The sequence below is a fragment of the Salminus brasiliensis genome, chromosome 19 (genome assembly GCF_030463535.1).
Source record: "Salminus brasiliensis chromosome 19, fSalBra1.hap2, whole genome shotgun sequence".
NCBI lineage: Eukaryota > Metazoa > Chordata > Actinopteri > Characiformes > Bryconidae > Salminus > Salminus brasiliensis.
The window spans coordinates 10,717,032-10,734,251 of NC_132896.1; the positions used below are offsets into that span (position 1 = coordinate 10,717,032).

General features: G+C 39.6%; 2 protein-coding genes across 5 annotated transcripts; both read right to left on the reverse strand.

Moving 5' to 3' along the window:
* Window positions 1-714: 714 nt before the first annotated feature.
* lman2 (lectin, mannose-binding 2) lies at window positions 715-8,191 on the reverse strand. 3 transcript variants are annotated; one of them, XM_072663215.1, is made up of 8 exons: window positions 7,966-8,191; window positions 6,465-6,583; window positions 6,227-6,344; window positions 5,754-5,827; window positions 4,631-4,792; window positions 2,578-2,692; window positions 2,367-2,486; window positions 715-2,187 (listed from the first exon to the last, which is right to left on the reverse strand). In XM_072663215.1, exons 1-8 carry the CDS (start codon window positions 8,144-8,146, stop codon window positions 2,027-2,029), a joined length of 1,050 nt encoding a protein of 349 aa, XP_072519316.1. In that variant the 5' UTR covers window positions 8,147-8,191; the 3' UTR covers window positions 715-2,026. The 3 variants fall into 3 exon arrangements, with proteins under 3 accessions (XP_072519316.1, XP_072519315.1, XP_072519314.1); XM_072663214.1 differs by having other exon boundaries at window positions 5,754-5,830; XM_072663213.1 differs by lacking the exon at window positions 5,754-5,827 and adding an exon at window positions 5,867-5,949.
* Window positions 8,192-9,432: 1,241 nt separating this feature from the next.
* pld7 (phospholipase D family, member 7) lies at window positions 9,433-17,143 on the reverse strand. 2 transcript variants are annotated; one of them, XM_072664022.1, is made up of 11 exons: window positions 16,933-17,143; window positions 15,186-16,154; window positions 14,767-14,951; window positions 14,481-14,664; window positions 12,956-13,070; window positions 12,738-12,865; window positions 12,401-12,604; window positions 11,121-11,260; window positions 10,833-10,998; window positions 10,230-10,329; window positions 9,433-10,078 (listed from the first exon to the last, which is right to left on the reverse strand). In XM_072664022.1, exons 1-11 carry the CDS (start codon window positions 17,011-17,013, stop codon window positions 9,873-9,875), a joined length of 2,478 nt encoding a protein of 825 aa, XP_072520123.1. In that variant the 5' UTR covers window positions 17,014-17,143; the 3' UTR covers window positions 9,433-9,872. The 2 variants fall into 2 exon arrangements, with proteins under 2 accessions (XP_072520123.1, XP_072520124.1); XM_072664023.1 differs by lacking the exon at window positions 16,933-17,143 and adding an exon at window positions 16,588-16,799.
* Between the last annotated feature and the right edge of the window lie 77 nt (window positions 17,144-17,220).

The following is a 17,220-nucleotide window of genomic DNA, read 5'->3' on the forward strand; positions in this document are numbered from 1 at the left end:
CTGGGCCCTGTCATTGCTGTGGACGTCAATTTGACCTCGGACACCTACCTAAACATTGTAGCTGAACAGGTACGTCCCTTCATGGGGATGGTCTTCCCTGATGGCAGTGGCCTCTTTCAGCAGGATAATGCGCCCTGCCACGCTGCAGACGCTGTTCAGGAATGGTTTGAGGAGCACGACGAAGAGTTCAGCTTGTTGTCCTGGCCTGCAGATTCCCCAGACCTCAGTCCGATGAAGCATTTGTGGGATGGGCTGGAACAAGAAGCCCAATCTGCAGCGACTCCACCTAGCAATCTAGAGGAGTTGAAGGATCTGCTGCTGAAGTCTTGGTGCCAGATACCTCAGGACACCTTCAGGGGTCTTGTGGAGTCCATGCCTCAGCGGGTTGAAGCTGTTTTGGTGGCAAATGGAGGACCAACAGCATGTTAGCCATTAGATGGTCTTAATATCATGGCTGATTGGACAGGTATTAAGCCTAGTCCCTGCTTGTTCAAATGTATCTTTGAAAAAAGGATAACTAAATCTGCTTTTCACAGGCCTATACTTTACAAAGCAGGCTTTGCATACATTGTAGGCCAGAAGTGACAATTCTCCAATAGAAATTCTTAACCCTATTCGACACTTGATTTTTTACCCGGCTGGCAGAAGTGAGACGTTCTGCTGTTCAGCCAAAAAAAAAAAAAAAAAAAAAAAAGACCATGACTGATCAACCAATACAGGAGGAACAGCTTTATTTACAATTCATTCACTACAGTTGTCCTGTACAAGCTTTGCCCATTCTGTTTCACAGAAAATGTCTTGTAGTAAATGCACCCTAATATGTAGATCAGTGCATTATAATCAGTTCTTGATAAAAATGATAGTAGTTTCTGTATTACATTCACAAAATCTTTTCACAAACGGTCTAGGTGAAGGCTCCCTTATCGTTGACACCTAACTTTCAACTGAAGTATATTTAAAAATTGTAAAAATGAATTTACTCGACAAATTAATTTATATGGTTTTGGTCCAAAATATACAGCATTACTGCACTGCATTGTCCAGACTGTGATGGGTCTTTCTATGGCTTGATTTAAGCTACTTCGGTTTAAGTGAATACAGAACAGCATTTCATAAATAATACATCTGCATTAACAGGAGAAAGAAATACTGGTGAATCTTTGGATAATTTGCCCTTGCGTATTGAACATATGGAAAAGAGGACAAAAAAAATTGAGATTGGAAATCACTTGTAAGAAAACAATAAGGTCTTATTTAACATTGTGTCATTTGTCACACTGCAAAACAAACCAAAAAAAAACAACCCTGCATCAAACAACTGAACCATCATCCTGGAGAAACATGCCACCAACGTCAAGCAAATATGCTTGAAAACAAAACGGCAGCAGCCGTAGGATTTGCTCTATATCTATTTGCATCTTATGTTTTCTGGCCGGGTTAACACCAACCCTTTTTTTTGGAGCTTCTAATAACCACCTTCCAAAGCAACAGACATTAAAGAGATGATGGAGATGAAATCAAGAGATCAAAACATACCCCAGAAAGAAAATAAGTGCAGACTAAAATAGTCAAAAAAGGTTTGCTTTTAAATCAAACAGTACTAAATAAAACCAAAAACCAAGTCATGCTACTTCACACAGATCTGCACAGATAAACAGAGATAACTGGAGAGATCACTTGTCATACATTTGGGCCTAATTCAACAAATATAGTTTCCAAAAGAGCTCCAATAATTGATTTGATTTAACTTGCACTGTTCAAAATGTGTGATCTCAGGTATAGTACTCTACACACTGGTGTGACCTGCCAAATAGTTGTAAACTGAAAACAGAAAACTGAAAAGGGAAAAACATCCACCTAGAAGTCATTGCAGTCACCCATCACCTCCTATTTTCTCAACATACAAAACACACCTCAGATTAGACTCTTCAGTTGTTCACTTCAAGAATGCGCATCTTTATCACTGCTAAAAATTTCACATTTGTCTGCAATCCAAGTTCTTACAAATTGTCCTTTTCAATATTGGCTAGTAAAACCTCTTGTTCCTCTCTTGTCGTTTCTGAAAGACCACAGCTCCCACAACAGCGCAAACAACGATCCCTAGAAGAGCGCACAGCAGGAGTAGGAAGACCTTCCAGCCAGTAAGGGGACTGCTCCGGAAATTACCAGTTGGATCATCAATGTTGTCTGGATTGCAGAAGAACAACACAAATGCAGCTTTAACATCAAGCAGAACGGTGCATATTTCACTGATCTTTACTGTATGACCCGTTGGACGAAACGGTTTCTGTACACTAATGTATCCTAAGATATATAACAGAAATGTGAAGGCCATAGATGCAATTTCACAACACCCAATATGCTACCTTTTGGAGACTTGAGCAGACTGACACTGGGCTCAATCTTAGTCCAGTCCTGGCTGTCCTCCTCAGCAGTGTGTTCTACCATAAGCTGGTACATTTTCATAGAGATGATGTCATGGTTGTCTGCAAAGAAAGAAAACATACCAAAGACAACCTTTAGTCATCAGGACCATAAGGAATAATTAACAGCTCTTTCTATGTCAATCAAGCTTACCAGAGAGATCTCCTGTTGCGGCAGAGGCTCCAAAATAGTAGCCTGTAGGGAGGCGAACTCCTCCAATATCAATACATTCTTTCCACTCATTTCGGTCATCGACATCAACCATAATCTACACAGATAAAAAAGCAGACAAAACCAGATCAAAGACATTTGCTGATGTTCAATAAGTAGTACATGGTGATAAGCAACTATGTTCAGTATCCTATATTTGAGACAAACAAAATTAGAACCAAAATGTTAAGGGTTATTAAGTAAAGGCAATGCTTAAGTAGAACTATTTAAATGTATCACTAATAATAGATATTAGTAATACTAATAAAACCTGGATGAAAAAACTACTGTTCATTATCATCTTTAAAAACAGTTCTACAGTAGGTTTTTTTTGGTTCTGTTGTGAGTTTTCATCTCCTAGCTGCCCCCTCCCCTTCCCCCCTCTAAAGGCCACTCCTCTCATCCCCTGCCCTATAGCCCAACAGTCTGGTCCTAATCCTATCTCTTTCCTGAACCAACATTTTATTAAAGAATGTATACAAAGTCAGGTCCAGCTACAGTTCTATAGAGCAGTAACGGTGTTAAGTATCGAAGTACAAATACTTTGTTACCTTACTTAAGTAGAAATCTTGGTTTTCTATACTTGGAGTACTTGTACTCTATACTGGAGTAATTGTTTTTCAGCCAACTTTTTACTTCTACTCCTTACATTTACACACAATTCTCTGTACTTTTTACTCCTTACATTTTAAAAATAGCCTTGTTACTCCAATTTCATTTTCAGTTTGTTTTCATTCTGGCTCGTCATCGTTCAAAAAAAACAAAATCATGCCACCCAGAAAGTGTGAAAGTGATTGTGGTTGGATGAGAAGTATAAACCTATCATTCTGACACCCTATTGCTTTGTAAGCGATCCATTGCACCTGCACATATCACGTCACACTCCAGCAAGGACATAGCAGACGTATGTAGCCTAGTATGAAGATGTCCGGGTCAGAGACTCAAGAGAACTTGAGTGAAATGTCCCAACTAAGCCCCACATTAACATTCCAATAAAGCTTCCTGATAACATGACTCTGAGGTTTGACTTTTTGCACCATTACAATACTTACAGGCAACTACTCATCATATTTCAATACATTATAGTGATTATGGCTTTTAGAAAAATGCTTTTTGGGGAGGTGGGGTAGTACACTATAGGCCTCTATGGCGCAGCCTAAGCTTTTGGCATTTGTTTTCCTTACATTACTTTTCCTTTTAAGTAGTTTTGAAACCAGAATTTTTACACTTACTTGAGTACAAAGCTTAAGTAGATATTTCAACTTCTATAGAAGTCTTTTTAAACCCTAGTATCTACACGTCTACCTGAGTAATGAATGTGAATACTTTTGACACTTTTATAGAGCAGTGTCTCTCAACCCTGGTCCTGGAGGCACCCTGCCCTGCACGTATTAGTGGACTCCCTAACAGACCTCCTGCAGCTCTGAAAGGGCTTGTTAGTGAGCTGGTTAGTTGAATCAGGTGTGTTGGGAACAGGGAAGCACTAAAATGTGCAGGGCAGGATGCCTCCAGGACCAGGGTCAAGAAACACTGTAATAGAGTAGAGCATGACATATACACACCCATGTGTGTATAACATTGGCTTATACAGTCCAATACAAGTAGTTTCACTTGATGATATGCTCATCATTTGTCAATGGTGACTTTGTAGATAGCAATAAAATCCAATGAACTTTAATATCAGCAGACATTACTGGTAAAATGATGTATTAGTTGGGTACTAATCTAAAGAGAACTATGGAGTGTTTAAGTTTTGGTAGCACCTCTTTCTATATTAATAAACCTTTGCAGTCATGCAAAAACATATCTTCATAGGTCTTTTTATCATGAATGGACCAAGAATAAGAAGAGCAAAAAACTGACAAATGGCAAAAACTAGCAACAGTGACCATATGTGAAAGTTTTGTTACTCCTCTTTCTATTCTAAATGTTTAAATGACAGGTTTGCTTTTACAATAAAGTCACAATATCGAAGACCGTGAACTGGGGTTCTTACTGTGAGTCTGCCTTTGGAGTATCGAATGGCAAGATATGTGTCATGGTCTCGGTTTCTGATTTCAGCGGAGCATCCTCCCAGCTCTGTGGAGCGGCCATCTTTTCCATGATCATACGCCAAAGAACCATTACTCACCATCGCAGAAATGTAGGGAAAGGAACGCTAGGAGACAAAGACACATGTAAAGCAATTAACACAATGCGTCCATTTTATACACAGCAGAAACGCAGTGCCAGTTTGTGGTGATGTTAAATCTCATGGGACTGCATGCATATTCTGAATGCAATCACAGCAAACAACCTATGGCATGATGCAGAGCTCATTTGCCATGAACAAACAAACAAACAAACAAACAAACAAACAAACAAACAAACAAACAAACACACACAACACCCCCCCCCTCCTCAAAATAAAACAACAACAACCAAAGGCTCGGTATTCAGAAACAGCAACCATACACAGTTTGGTTGAGCAGAAAAACAACTTGGAAAACATGACATGTGGAGTGGGCGCAAATTTGTAAAAATGATACAAATGTTTTATGAAAATTAACCTCAATCCTTACTCTGATCTTAACCATTTGTAACATTTGTACAAATGTGTTTTGATGTACTATTTCCACATGGCCTACACAAAGTGTTTTCACAAGCATACACATATAAAAAGCACTTCTTGTGCTTAACAGAACTGAAACGCAAAAAAAAAAAGTGATTAAAGGGACAGTTTAGGTATTAAATTAAATTATTAAATTATGTATTAAATTTATATATAACAAACACAGCTCATTATACCACTCTTCTAAAGAAAGAGAAGTTTCAGAAGACAAATTTAATTTACTATTCACAGACTGCACATAAATAAACCTCCTAGAGGTGGTAAAATAATAATAATAAACAGGCCTTAGAAGAAAAACTACGAATTACACTACAGTCCCAAACTATCCATTTAATAAGTATTCATTCTGCGATAAAGCACAAGGTTGAGATGAAGAGATGGAAATTTCACCTAAACCTTTTTTTTTTATGAAATGGATGTACAAACAATGAACGTGCATGTTTTGAGAAATAGCCAAATTAATACATGAAGTAAAAGCGAAACATATACTGTAGTTCCTTTAACTCACATCGGAGGCCTCATCGTTTGGGTATGTGTCTATAAATATGGCCAAGCCATGGAAGTTGCCATTGCTGCCAGGGCCTGCTGAGAAAGAACCACCTGTGAGTAAAGCACACTTACATCCATGCCGTGGAGGTCATTGCGGAAAGTATCCACAAAAATAGCCAGGCCTATAAAATGGTCTTGGTTTCCAAAGACTGGCCCTAAATAAAGGCAGGACAAGAAAGAGTCAACTGGAGCAAAACAAACAAATCATCGTCAGATTGCGTCAATTCTACTGCACTGTAACAAATATACATTATTTTACAGAAACAAAACTGAAGAAGAATCTCCTCTCTGCAAACAAAAGCCATACTCTTCTGTCATGGCTTTATAGAACCCAAGTTATCTTCCAGTACCACCACACTAAAGTACCGTGCTTTAAAACAAACAAACAAACAAACAAAAAAACGCTAATAGCTGACATGTACAATAGCTTACCAGGATGCAATCTTGCTTTTGTGTACCAAATTGCAATTCCATCCCCATGCAGATTCTTCTTTCCTGATCCATGGACTTTAAATTGCACATGCATCTCCCAGTCTTTAAGGTAACACGGCTGCATAGAAAAGAGTACGCTGGGATACATATGATGTGTGGCTACATAAAATACATTTATGCTGCATCAGTATAAATAACAAAGGCATTCATTGGTTTCTGGACATGAGCTAATACTCACCACTGTATTCCAGATGGAACCCTGCTTGCTACGTTCATCAGGAGTCAGTCGTATGTACTGGCTCGTCACTAAAGTACTCCCCCAAAAATCCCACTGACTTGAAGGACTTGTTCCAACACCTAAACACAAAAGTGAAATGCAGAAAATGGAGCACACATAGTAAACACAACAATTAATGAAAACATTGCTGCATATGCCACTTTACTTCTGAGGTCAATGTCAGGTCAGGTACTTCTATTATTTATACAAACACTTCTATCTAATGTTTATTTAAATGTTTGCACCATGGGTCTGAGAATAAGTTCATTTCAATCCTGTGTAGGTCCTGTACATATTGACATTTTGACAATAAAGATGACTTTAACTTAATACCACGAGCCAGTTTCGCAGACAGACTATGGTTAACGACGTCAGGACACTGCTTACAAATGTATTTTAGAATGGCAGTTTTGTTTTGGTGCTTCCAGACAAATCCACATGGAAAAGTACAGCCATCAATTTCTCACAAATATCTGCATAACTAAATTAAAATGTAAGCAGTTCAAAGTGGTTTGCTGTGAAATTCTCCATTTCAGAGAAACCCATTACAGGTTTGTTCACTGTAGTGGTGAAAGAAACCAGATGTCGGTTCCAAATAGCTCTCAGAAAGGCGTGACACAAAATCCTTATGAATATGATGCCCATCCATTTTTCTAGGAGAGTTTTGGCATAAGGTTTTAGTCTGAAAACACTTTTTTTTAATGTATCCATATTCAAACAAAACTATGTTAACCATGACAGAAAAAAAAAAAAAATCAATAAAAACTAAAATGGCTATATTTGTGTTGCATACATCGCACCACTGGTTTCCACTGCTGTAAAAAAAACAAACATAGGATTTCACATAATAAAAGTCAATCTTTAATTAATTAATTATTCAGAGATTTAGTAGAGTCTATGTAATATCCATTTAACAGAAAAGATCAGATGTGATCTGCTTGTTTTTTCCAGTTCAGCTGACTCAGTTTAGGAAGGTAATGTTTAATATGCAGTGTGGGGAATTTCACAGGACTGAGTGAGTGACCATCACGACCTGTTAAGAGGTGCTAACGCTAGAACAGGTCCTCCTGCTTTCAGGTGAGGAGCGTGAGAGCACTGCAGACAACGCAGTGAACAGAAGCGCTTTGAACATTGACAAACTCCACCAACATCTGAAAAAACAACCCGGTAACTTAACGTACTAATAAAACACCACAGTCAAGTACTAATAGACCCATTAATGACATGAAGGTTCACTTTACTGGCTGGCTAACGTTAACTAGCAGACTTCCGTTCACACGTAAACCAACAGCCTGCCCTAGGAGTCGAAAGCTAGACACCAGTAAAAATCTCACAGCAACAACAACTAGCTCACTTCACTTCTCCGTTTCCACTGAAGCTCTTGTTAAGATAAACAGTCTCCAGACTCAGCAGTGGTGGTCGGTCTTCAGGTTTCAGAAGTTTTGACTAGTCAGCTACTTGCCTTGATATGGTTTAATGAGTGAGTGCTCCCGCTTTAAGTGCTCAGCGTTGCCGTCTGTGATATCTGAGTACACCGAGGAGAAATGGAGTAACCAGAAAAGCAAGAATATTTTGTGACACATTCTGCAAACACCTCCTTGAGAATATCTGAGAAACGCTGAACGTCTTCTTTCTGGAGCCATTTTCAACCAGCTATTCTCTTCCTTCACGCCTCGACTTCCTGTTCCCGACCAGAAACACACCCCTCTTCACATCGGTCCGCATCGCAGCGCTCGCTTCACAAAGACCACAGGTCAAGTCCCAAACGGCTTTACACACCCTATGTAGTGCACTAGGTGAGCCCTGAAACGATGGATACCTCGACCAAACGTGTGTACTTCATATTCACACTGGGTTTGTGCCTGCAAGGTAAGTAAATAAATAAATAAATAAATAAATATATAAAATAAAATACATTTTATTTTATTTCATGTATACAGTAAAGTATCAAGGTAGAAAAATAATATTTAATATTTAATAAATCATTTCCTCAATTGAACAATTTATTTTCTTAATGTAATAAACTGTTCCCTTATTAAAGTGTCCCCTCTAAACTGAGGGAACTTATTATTAATTTCTGGGAACAACTAAACGCACTGAAATAACTTCTTGCTAAATTAAGGAAACAAATTGCATTATTTTTCTACCTCACATGTTTTGGGGTTTGGGACTCCAAACTGTATAATACAGTATTTGGATACATCAGACATTAAATCACCTACATATCACTGTGGTACTCTCTAGGACAATACGATTGAAAAGAGCAGAATATCATTATATTAATTATATCAGCCATCATAGTGAATGTAAATTAACTACCAAACCAACTCAGTTTCAAATAGTTAATGTTAAACTGGTCTAGGAATGAACAGTTTTATTGCACCAGGTATGTCATGTAAGATAATCATCAACCTGTTCGAGACACTGGCCCTCCAGGACTGGAGGTCTCCACTCTAATTTAATTCAGGGTGAGTATAAAAGCCTCAACTATTATTAAAATGTGAGCTTTGTTACTAGTATTTGTAAACCAAGGGTATTGAGTAACTTATTGAACTGCAGTGGAAATTCTAAGTAGATCAGGAACTGATCACCACAGGAACTTTGGTGTTTTGGTGTCGCCAATAAAAGTTTGGAAGTGTGACTGGAGTTATTAGTGGTTTATCATCTTGCTGTAAAATTGATTGTAAAGACCTGATGAATCACAAAGCAGATCACATGCGGTCACTAACTTTACAAAACTTAATAACAAAAGAGAATAACTAAATGTTAGTGATTAAATATTAAAAGTACATTCCTTTTCTCACAAAAAAAATACTAACCCTCTCTGCCCTTCAGTATTCTTCTCTTTTGCTAACATGGAATCCCACAGCATGAAAAAACAGGCATGTGAAAAGTACTCAAAAAAAAGAGAGAAATAACAAAAATGGCATAATTCTGAACAGAACTGAAAACTTTATTTCACACCAAAATGCAGTTTTACCATATTTTAAGAAGTCCATTTTCCCAAACAATTTAGGAAGCCATTCAAAACATTGCTAGCATACATGCTAAAGTTACTGCCTGTTTTTACTTAAGTACTGATAGTTTATTAAAGGTCCTTCAGGAAAGCCCACAGAAATGCAGGTTTTAAGACATTTCAGAAAACAATACACAATAAATACAAATATAAAAACAAACTAAAAAACAAAAATGTACAGCAGACTAAGAAAATATGTACAATACAGAGGAGTTACTGGTAAGACTGAATGCTGTCCAGCATAAAGGCATTTTTGGATACATTCCAGGTTATAGCAAGTCAAGGTATGTAACTGATGCATGTGTGTCTGAGGCTATTAGACCATGCTCATACTGTAAACACATTACAACAAATTAGAGGTTTTTCTTGTGACTGCAGTGTTCTGCATGATCATCCGTGAGAGCCTGGGTAAAGTCTGAATTCCAGTCCCTCTGGAAAATCTCCTGAAGTTGATTCTGTACAGTTTGATGTCCTTTTTCCACCACGGAGTCCGTCTGATTTACCACAAGCCCAACTCCAGCGGTCTGGCTAAAATAATTTTCAGACCAATTGGACGTCCCTACAAACAAAATGTACACTTTAGACAAACTTCTGGTTATACAACAATAGTTGGTTATATACGCCATTGGCATAAAGTCATTCACCAGAACCCTGTGTTCCAGTAAAACCATTACAGAACTGCAGCTAGAGCAAAAAATAAGTTAACGTACCAATGTAGACAACTCGGTCAGTGACCATATATTTGGCATGGTTGACGCGTGCAAAAGGGATGAGAAGCTGCTCGGGGGTAGAAGGTACCTCAAAGACTTTCTGTGAAAAATCATTCAAAGAACACATTGTTGTGGTAAATATGGGTGGCTGAAAAATGGAAAATCTTTACTGGCACATATCAGCTAAATTCTTTTTACTTTTTTTTTATTTAAATAACACATTTTGACATAGTATATAAATAATCAGAGTTTGTAGCTGAAGTGCTTACTGCTTAATCCATACAGTACCCGTCTAATCACCATACAGCTTTATAGCTGTAGCCCATTCACACAGAAGTAATAAGGTAATAAAAGTATGTCTGTACAAAAAACCTGTACTGTTTTTTGTACTGCAACCACAGTACTAAATACTTATTAACCAGCACTATTTAATTATAATGGAAATACAGAGGTTGAAGAATGGTCATATAAAAATGTAGTAAAACTGTTATGTTTGGTACATAAACATAAACCCACACCAATGCTAAAGAAGTGGACCTGAAATTAAAATAGTAAAAACTGATATGGGTCAGTTAAAAGACACTAAGAAGATCTTTAACTTACAACATGAATGTTGCATCTGAGGGGAGTCTTGCCGAGTACTGCCAAAGACTGCAGGAAGACAAACATGGCTCCAGGAGAATGCTTCCAGCAACTGACCAGCAGCTTTACCTCCACTCCTCGGGCACAGGCAGCCTCCCTAAGGGCTGAGTCAATGGCAGGCCAGAACCTAATAACAATAATAACTAACTTTTTTGTGCACAAGTGAAACATTTGTATAAGCAAATGAAATGATCTAATTCTTTAGGTTCTGTAATTAAAGGAAACAATGTTCAATCACTATAAATATACCTTAGTGGTTGTGTGAACTGAGACATGGGAATATAGTCCATGACAGACACATAGATGAACTCCTTGGCATCTGCGATTACGGACAGTATTGTAGAGAGATCATCGGAACGTCCATATGCGGACAGCTGAGGTGGAGCGCTCTATAAAAAGAGAGGAAAAAAACAAGGGCAAAAACGATCAATGTAAGACAATGAAGGATATTCTCTGCCACCAGACAAGAGATCCACAAAAGAGAGTCACATGTTCATGCACTACACTTGCTTCAAAGGTCATTCTTTGAAGCAGCTGGATGCCTTTTTGGGACAAACAACCAACCAGGAAGTTTCATAAAACACCACGTATTGTGCAATTTGTGTGAAAACATGAAAGCAGTCAGTGTAGACCAGAGGATAGGCAATGAATCCGAGAACTGTTGCAGATTATGTGGTAATGGTGTTATGAAATAAAGAAGTGACTCAAGATCCACAACAGTGTACATTAGGGCTGCACAATTTGAGGGCTGCAAAATTATTCCAATATTGATTTAACAGGAGCATTTGTGTAAATAAGCCCACTAGCAAAGGTGATTTTGTATTGTTTGTCTTAAATATAATGTTCTTTATGAGCATTTTTTTGGGTGTTTTGGTGAATATGGTATTTTGTCTACATTTTGTGCAGCTCTAGTACACACACACACACACACACACACTTTAACCAACAGACACAAACAGGCTGTTTACACCCTTCAACAACATGCTTTTCAGCGATAGGATCATGTTCAGATTTTACTTGAAAAAAACAAAACAACAGATCCAAGACACACTGCGATCCAATGTGAACCACATTTGGAAGACGTTTGGAGATCTTGACCTAATTCAACAAAAGTGTGTTGAACAAGGTGTGATGCATTTTCTATATCCGAATATAGTCACATAAGTAGAAACGCATCTGCTCAGTTACTAACTAGCAGGTGGGAGCATCTGCTAATAAGGAATTGAGGCTTGTTTAATCCTTATTTCCTGATATCTGTCAGCAAACAATGCACTTTACTGCACCAGTGGAGAAACCATGTTTACAGTGGGTTACAGCAAGTACAGTGCAAACCACATTTGTAATGTGTTCTTTACATGGAACAGATCTCATTGTGTCTACATTAGTGAGAAGTGTTAACCTGAAACGATCTGGACATGACACAAATGTCAATGCAAGGTGTAAACAAGCTTAAAGAGATGTATGTTACACTGTGTGCAGTGACTGGCATCCATTTGATGCATTTGTAAGAGCAAGACCATGGAACTCACAGACAGATAGACACGTGCAGGAACACCGTTGAATTTAACAGCTAATGGGTACTTAGAACTAGAGAGAGCAGAGAATCTGCCAGGCCAGTAGGGTGGGAGGGAACCGTTTTTCTGAGACCCGATTTCCCAGTAGACACTAAATATCCTCAGTGCATCCTGTGCCAAACAGCTGCAGTCCTCTACAGAAACCCCAACCTCCTTCACCTGTCAGAGAAAAAAGGGTTATGGTGTTAATGGAGTTATTGAGTAGTGGTTCCACATTTCAGGAGTCTAATTTCATCATTCACAATCATGCAAAAAGCCTACAAACATCAGATGTTGATGACTGCAGATATACCTGGGTTAGGGAGCGCCAGTCCATGTTTGCGCTCCCTACATACATATGCTTTTTGTCCACAACCCAAAGCTTGGTGTGGACAATACCCCCAGTGACACTCTGAAGGTCAACTTCTCTGATCTCTGCACCTAAACAGAGAGAGCAGATAAGGCAATGGTAAACAACTCTGTTGCTGAACAAGCGATGCTAAAGGCAAGAGAACATGCATTCAGACCTACCTGTTCCTGCTAGCTCATCCGTGTCTGCTCTGGATGTCTGCGGGGCATTAACTGCAATCTTCAAGTTCACTCCTCTAGATTGAAGCTGCTTTAGTTGGCTGAACAGTTCTTTGCCCTGAAATACAACAACATTTAAACTTAATTAGGGTAAAATACACATATATAGTAGATAGAAGATCTGTTCCATTAGTGATGCACCCTAATGTATCATTATAGGTTAACAAATTCAGTAACTAATAAAATTGGGACATTTTGTCACAAAGTTCAGGTTGAGCAAAACAAGATGTTTCTCTAGAGTACGATAAATATGCCATCAAATGTCTATGTCTCAAATCTAAACATTTTTCTGATGCTGTTATAAAAAACAATTATCAGCCAATAAAGCTACACTCTATAGATACAAGTATTGGGACACCTGCTCATTTGTTGTTTCGTCCGATTTGAAGGTATTAAACAAACATCTATCCTGCTTTTGTTGAAATAACTGTCTCTATTGTCCAGGAAAGGTTGTCTACTAGATTTTGGAAGATTGCAGTGAGGACTTTGCATTCAGCAAAAAGAGTGTTAGTATGGTCAAGATGTTGGCTGTTCACCACCCCACCTCATCCCCAAGTCTCTGATTCATCCCAGAAGTACTGACTGGAGCACAGTCATTCAAAAGAACACAGTTCAACAGCTCCACAACTCAATGGCCCTGTAGCCTATGCCTGGCATTAGGTATGGTGCCAACAGGTTCATGTTTGTAATGCTGTCCCGCTCTGGATCCTCACATTGATTCCTTCACACCACTCTAGATACTGCATAGCTGTGCAGAGGACTGCTTAACCTGCACAAACTTTCACATTAACACTGACAATGTGTCCTACACTCACTCATATTTTCATAGCTCACGGCTTGAGGGTCGCATTAGCCGTAGCTCTTCATTATCTCACTCTATTTTACTGTTTATTTGAGTTTTTTTTAATTGCACAACATATATTGCAGAAAAATAAATATTACAATGTCTATTTTTTCCAGGGTCGTGGGGCCCTACTATCCGGTGTCAAGCATAAAAGGGTGAGTTCTCCTTTTGAGTCTTGGTTCCTGTCAAGGTTTGTTTCTCTCAATGTGATGAAGTTTTACCTTACCATGACTGCCTTTGGTTTACCTAAAAAGGCTTGTATCTGGATTTCTGCTTTGTGAATACATTCGTTGTAAAAAGAGCTATATAAATGAACTGCTCCAGAGAGTCCTATTCTATCAGCAATACGTCTCTACAGGGACTAGATAAGCTGTGTGTTGCACATCTGTGTTAGCAATGAGTGAAACTTAAAGTGGCTTAATGCATTCATTAGAAGGGGTGTCCACAAACATCTGGACATACAATGCATGATTCTGTTCAGACTGTGCATGTCTACCTTTTATTATATTTGCCATTGTTCATAGTAGCTATCAAGAATGCAAATGCCATTCTGAGACAGAGAGAGCGTCACACAGGATGGCAGATAATACAAAGTACAGCACAAACACAGTTTAACAGTTTTACCTGAATGGCACTGGGCTCAGTAAGGCCAGTATCCAAGTCTCTGAGTGTGAGGTAGAAAGCTGCAATGTCGACAGAGCTGTTCGCTCGGTTGAGTAGGCTGGTCCAGGTGTGTGAAATGCTCTGCAGGTGTGGTGAGCCACGGGGGAAGAGCATTCCTTCAGGGAGACTCTCAACAAGGGTGAGCCTGATGGGCAAGTTTCAAACGTCATCTTTAATTACTTTGAAAAGCTGTGCTGATCCTCAATAAATATACTAAGATGTAGGTGACAAAACGTGGTTTTCTCACCTACAGTCAGCACTGCATTCCTCTTGGGGCAGCCAGAAACCTTCAAGCCAGTGAAGTTCGAGTTGCACCATGAGGTGAGACACAGATTTAGGGACCCCATAGAGCCAAATGTGTTGACCAAATCCACCCAGAAGCAGCAGAAGAGTTGGGAAGAAACAAAAGAGAGCAAAGCTCTTCCCTCTAGCCTACCAAAAGCAAAATTATGCACACAAGAGAGTCTTTATTTTCAAGCTTTCCCCCCTGTGGAAAAACAGGTCACACATTACAGCAGTGCCACAGTCAGAAAAGTTTCTACTTTATGTTGGTCTTGTTGTTTTGTGTACAGCCACATTCATAGCAGCTATACTGTTTATTGTAATGACAATGTAACAACTAGGGACAAAGTATTAATAAAATATTATGAATAAAGTACAACTTACCCCTGATGATTTAGGAGTAGGTTTACTGTTTTCTACCAGAGCAGAATCTACAGTTTTACTCTTAGAAGAGACATGTGGAGATTTCTGTTTCAAAGGTGTTTCAGAGGACACGTCAACTGGACGCTTTTCATTCGTCTTCAACACAGGACACTGCTTGTCAGTATCCTCCAAGACTGGTTCTTTAACACCATGGGGAGACCATGTTGACTCTTTTAAATGTGTCTTTTCAGAGTCTTCTGCAAAACTCTTCATGTCTTCACAATGTTCTTGCTGCTGTGAGGGCTCCATCTTCACACTAAGTGCAGGTAGAAGCTCCTCAGGAGATGCAGTGCTGATGCTGAGACCTTCTGTAACCTCATCTTGAGAGGCAGAATCAGAGTCTTCTTCTTCTTCTTCTTTGGAGAAAGACTCCATGCTATCAGACTGCAGTGCATGTGATGGCTCTGAGAATAAACTTGTCACGTGTGGTTCTATCTCTGCCCTCAGACTGGGTCGCTGGAGTGATTCTTCAAGCCCCTCAGAGCTCCTGGCGGTATATGTTTTTGGTTCAGGTGAGTGATTTCGCTTGAGGGGAAATAGGGCATCTTCTGAAGTCTCAGAAATGGGATCTGAGGAGTCGGAAAGAGAGAGATTCTCAGTGCTGCTTGACTGTATGCGGGAGGGCAAGGTTGTTTCTCGGTCCCCAAAGACTGGTAATTTTGTTCTCAAAGGCTCTCCAGAGACGATTCCTCTCTCTTTCATTAGGCCCTCTCGAACGGGCCCATCAGTCTTCACAGGCAGCGATGACTCTGCAGTTGGGGTAGTGGTTCGCTTGCGAGCCAGCGAGCTTTGGAAAGTGGGGATGCGAGAGGTAGGTTTGCCAGCTTTCCGTGATTCTTCCCCCTCCATCCTTTTATCAGCTGCTCCCTTATCTTCATCCTCCTTTATTCTCTGGTGTTCAGCTGTCCCAACACTTACATTTTCAGTTTCCTAAAAAAAAAATCATAATGCAAATCTTTATCAAGCAGACGATAAAGCAGCCTATTCTAGTCAGCCTGTGTCAGCAAATGTAATCTGTAAGAGTGGCAGAGACAGACGTTAAACAAGAAGATATGGGTAACTTACTGCCTGGCTGCGCAGTGCAGTGACTAACTGGCAAAATATGCAGTAGACCACATCGCCTGGCTTTCATGCTTAGGAGGCAATGACTCAAATATTTAACAACAGACACAATTAACGTTACAAACCCCGACCACAACAACACAAGACGCTGTGGGCGCTTAAATAAAGGTTGTAGTCAGGAAAGTTACCGTTTTCAAACTAAGCCACACAGCTAGGAAGTGAACATGCTAAATGGCTAACCAGGTTAGCCACCTAATGTTATAGCTATAGGATGGGAAATACAGAAATAGCGCAGACTTACCATCTTTGGCACCGTTTCAGGCACAATATAACGTTAGTTAAAAGCCTACACAAGCAATACTATTTCTATCGCCAATATAAATGTACCACTTCCTTATTTTCAGACTGCAGAGCGCACTGGCTGCCTAACGTCTGATGAATAGCTGCTGATGTATCTGCAGCTAAGGTTGTTGGCTAGCCAGCTGCTGTATTAAGAGAGAGAGAGAGAGAGAGAGAGAGACAGTGAGAGAGAGAGGCTTGCTTCAAGTGCGAGTTACTCTCTGGTTTTGCGACGTGGCTGTGCCTCCGTACAGAGTCAGGAGGAAAACCTCGCCTACTTCACCAGCAGCTCCAGCTAAATACCCACCTCTGCATAACAGTGCATGTCTCTGAGCCGTGCTGATCGTCTCACAGGCGTCTCGAGGCGAACTGACCGCCTTCGTCCCATTATAACACTCAAATAATGAGCTAAACTCTACGAATAAATACAAAAGTCTCGTCGATTATAGACATTAAAAGAGTGTACTCTAAATACCATACACATACGAGTAGTAACTTGCTGTCTGCGACTCAATCGCGTTGATGAAACACAACATCGGAGGCGAAACAAACGTCAACAGGTTGAGATTCAAATTGAACGAGCCGCGGTTTCCGG

Excerpts from the sequence above, each read along its gene's own strand:
- lman2 (XM_072663213.1), bottom strand. The coding sequence starts at position 8,146 with ATGGCTCCAGAAAGAAGACGTTCAGCGTTTCTCAGATATTCTCAAGGA. Across the intron at positions 2,693-4,630 it reads ACTCCAAAGGCAGACTCACA|ATTATGGTTGATGTCGATGA; the intron begins GTAAGAACCCCA and ends TTATCTGTGTAG. Across the intron at positions 2,487-2,577 it reads CGCAACAGGAGATCTCTCTG|ACAACCATGACATCATCTCT; the intron begins GTAAGCTTGATT and ends CTTTCTTTGCAG.
- pld7 (XM_072664022.1), bottom strand. The coding sequence starts at position 17,013 with ATGGGACGAAGGCGGTCAGTTCGCCTCGAGACGCCTGTGAGACGATCA. Across the intron at positions 16,155-16,932 it reads ACATGCACTGTTATGCAGAG|GAAACTGAAAATGTAAGTGT; the intron begins GTGGGTATTTAG and ends TTTTTTTTTTAG. Across the intron at positions 10,999-11,120 it reads CAGTTCACACAACCACTAAG|GTTCTGGCCTGCCATTGACT; the intron begins GTATATTTATAG and ends TATTGTTATTAG.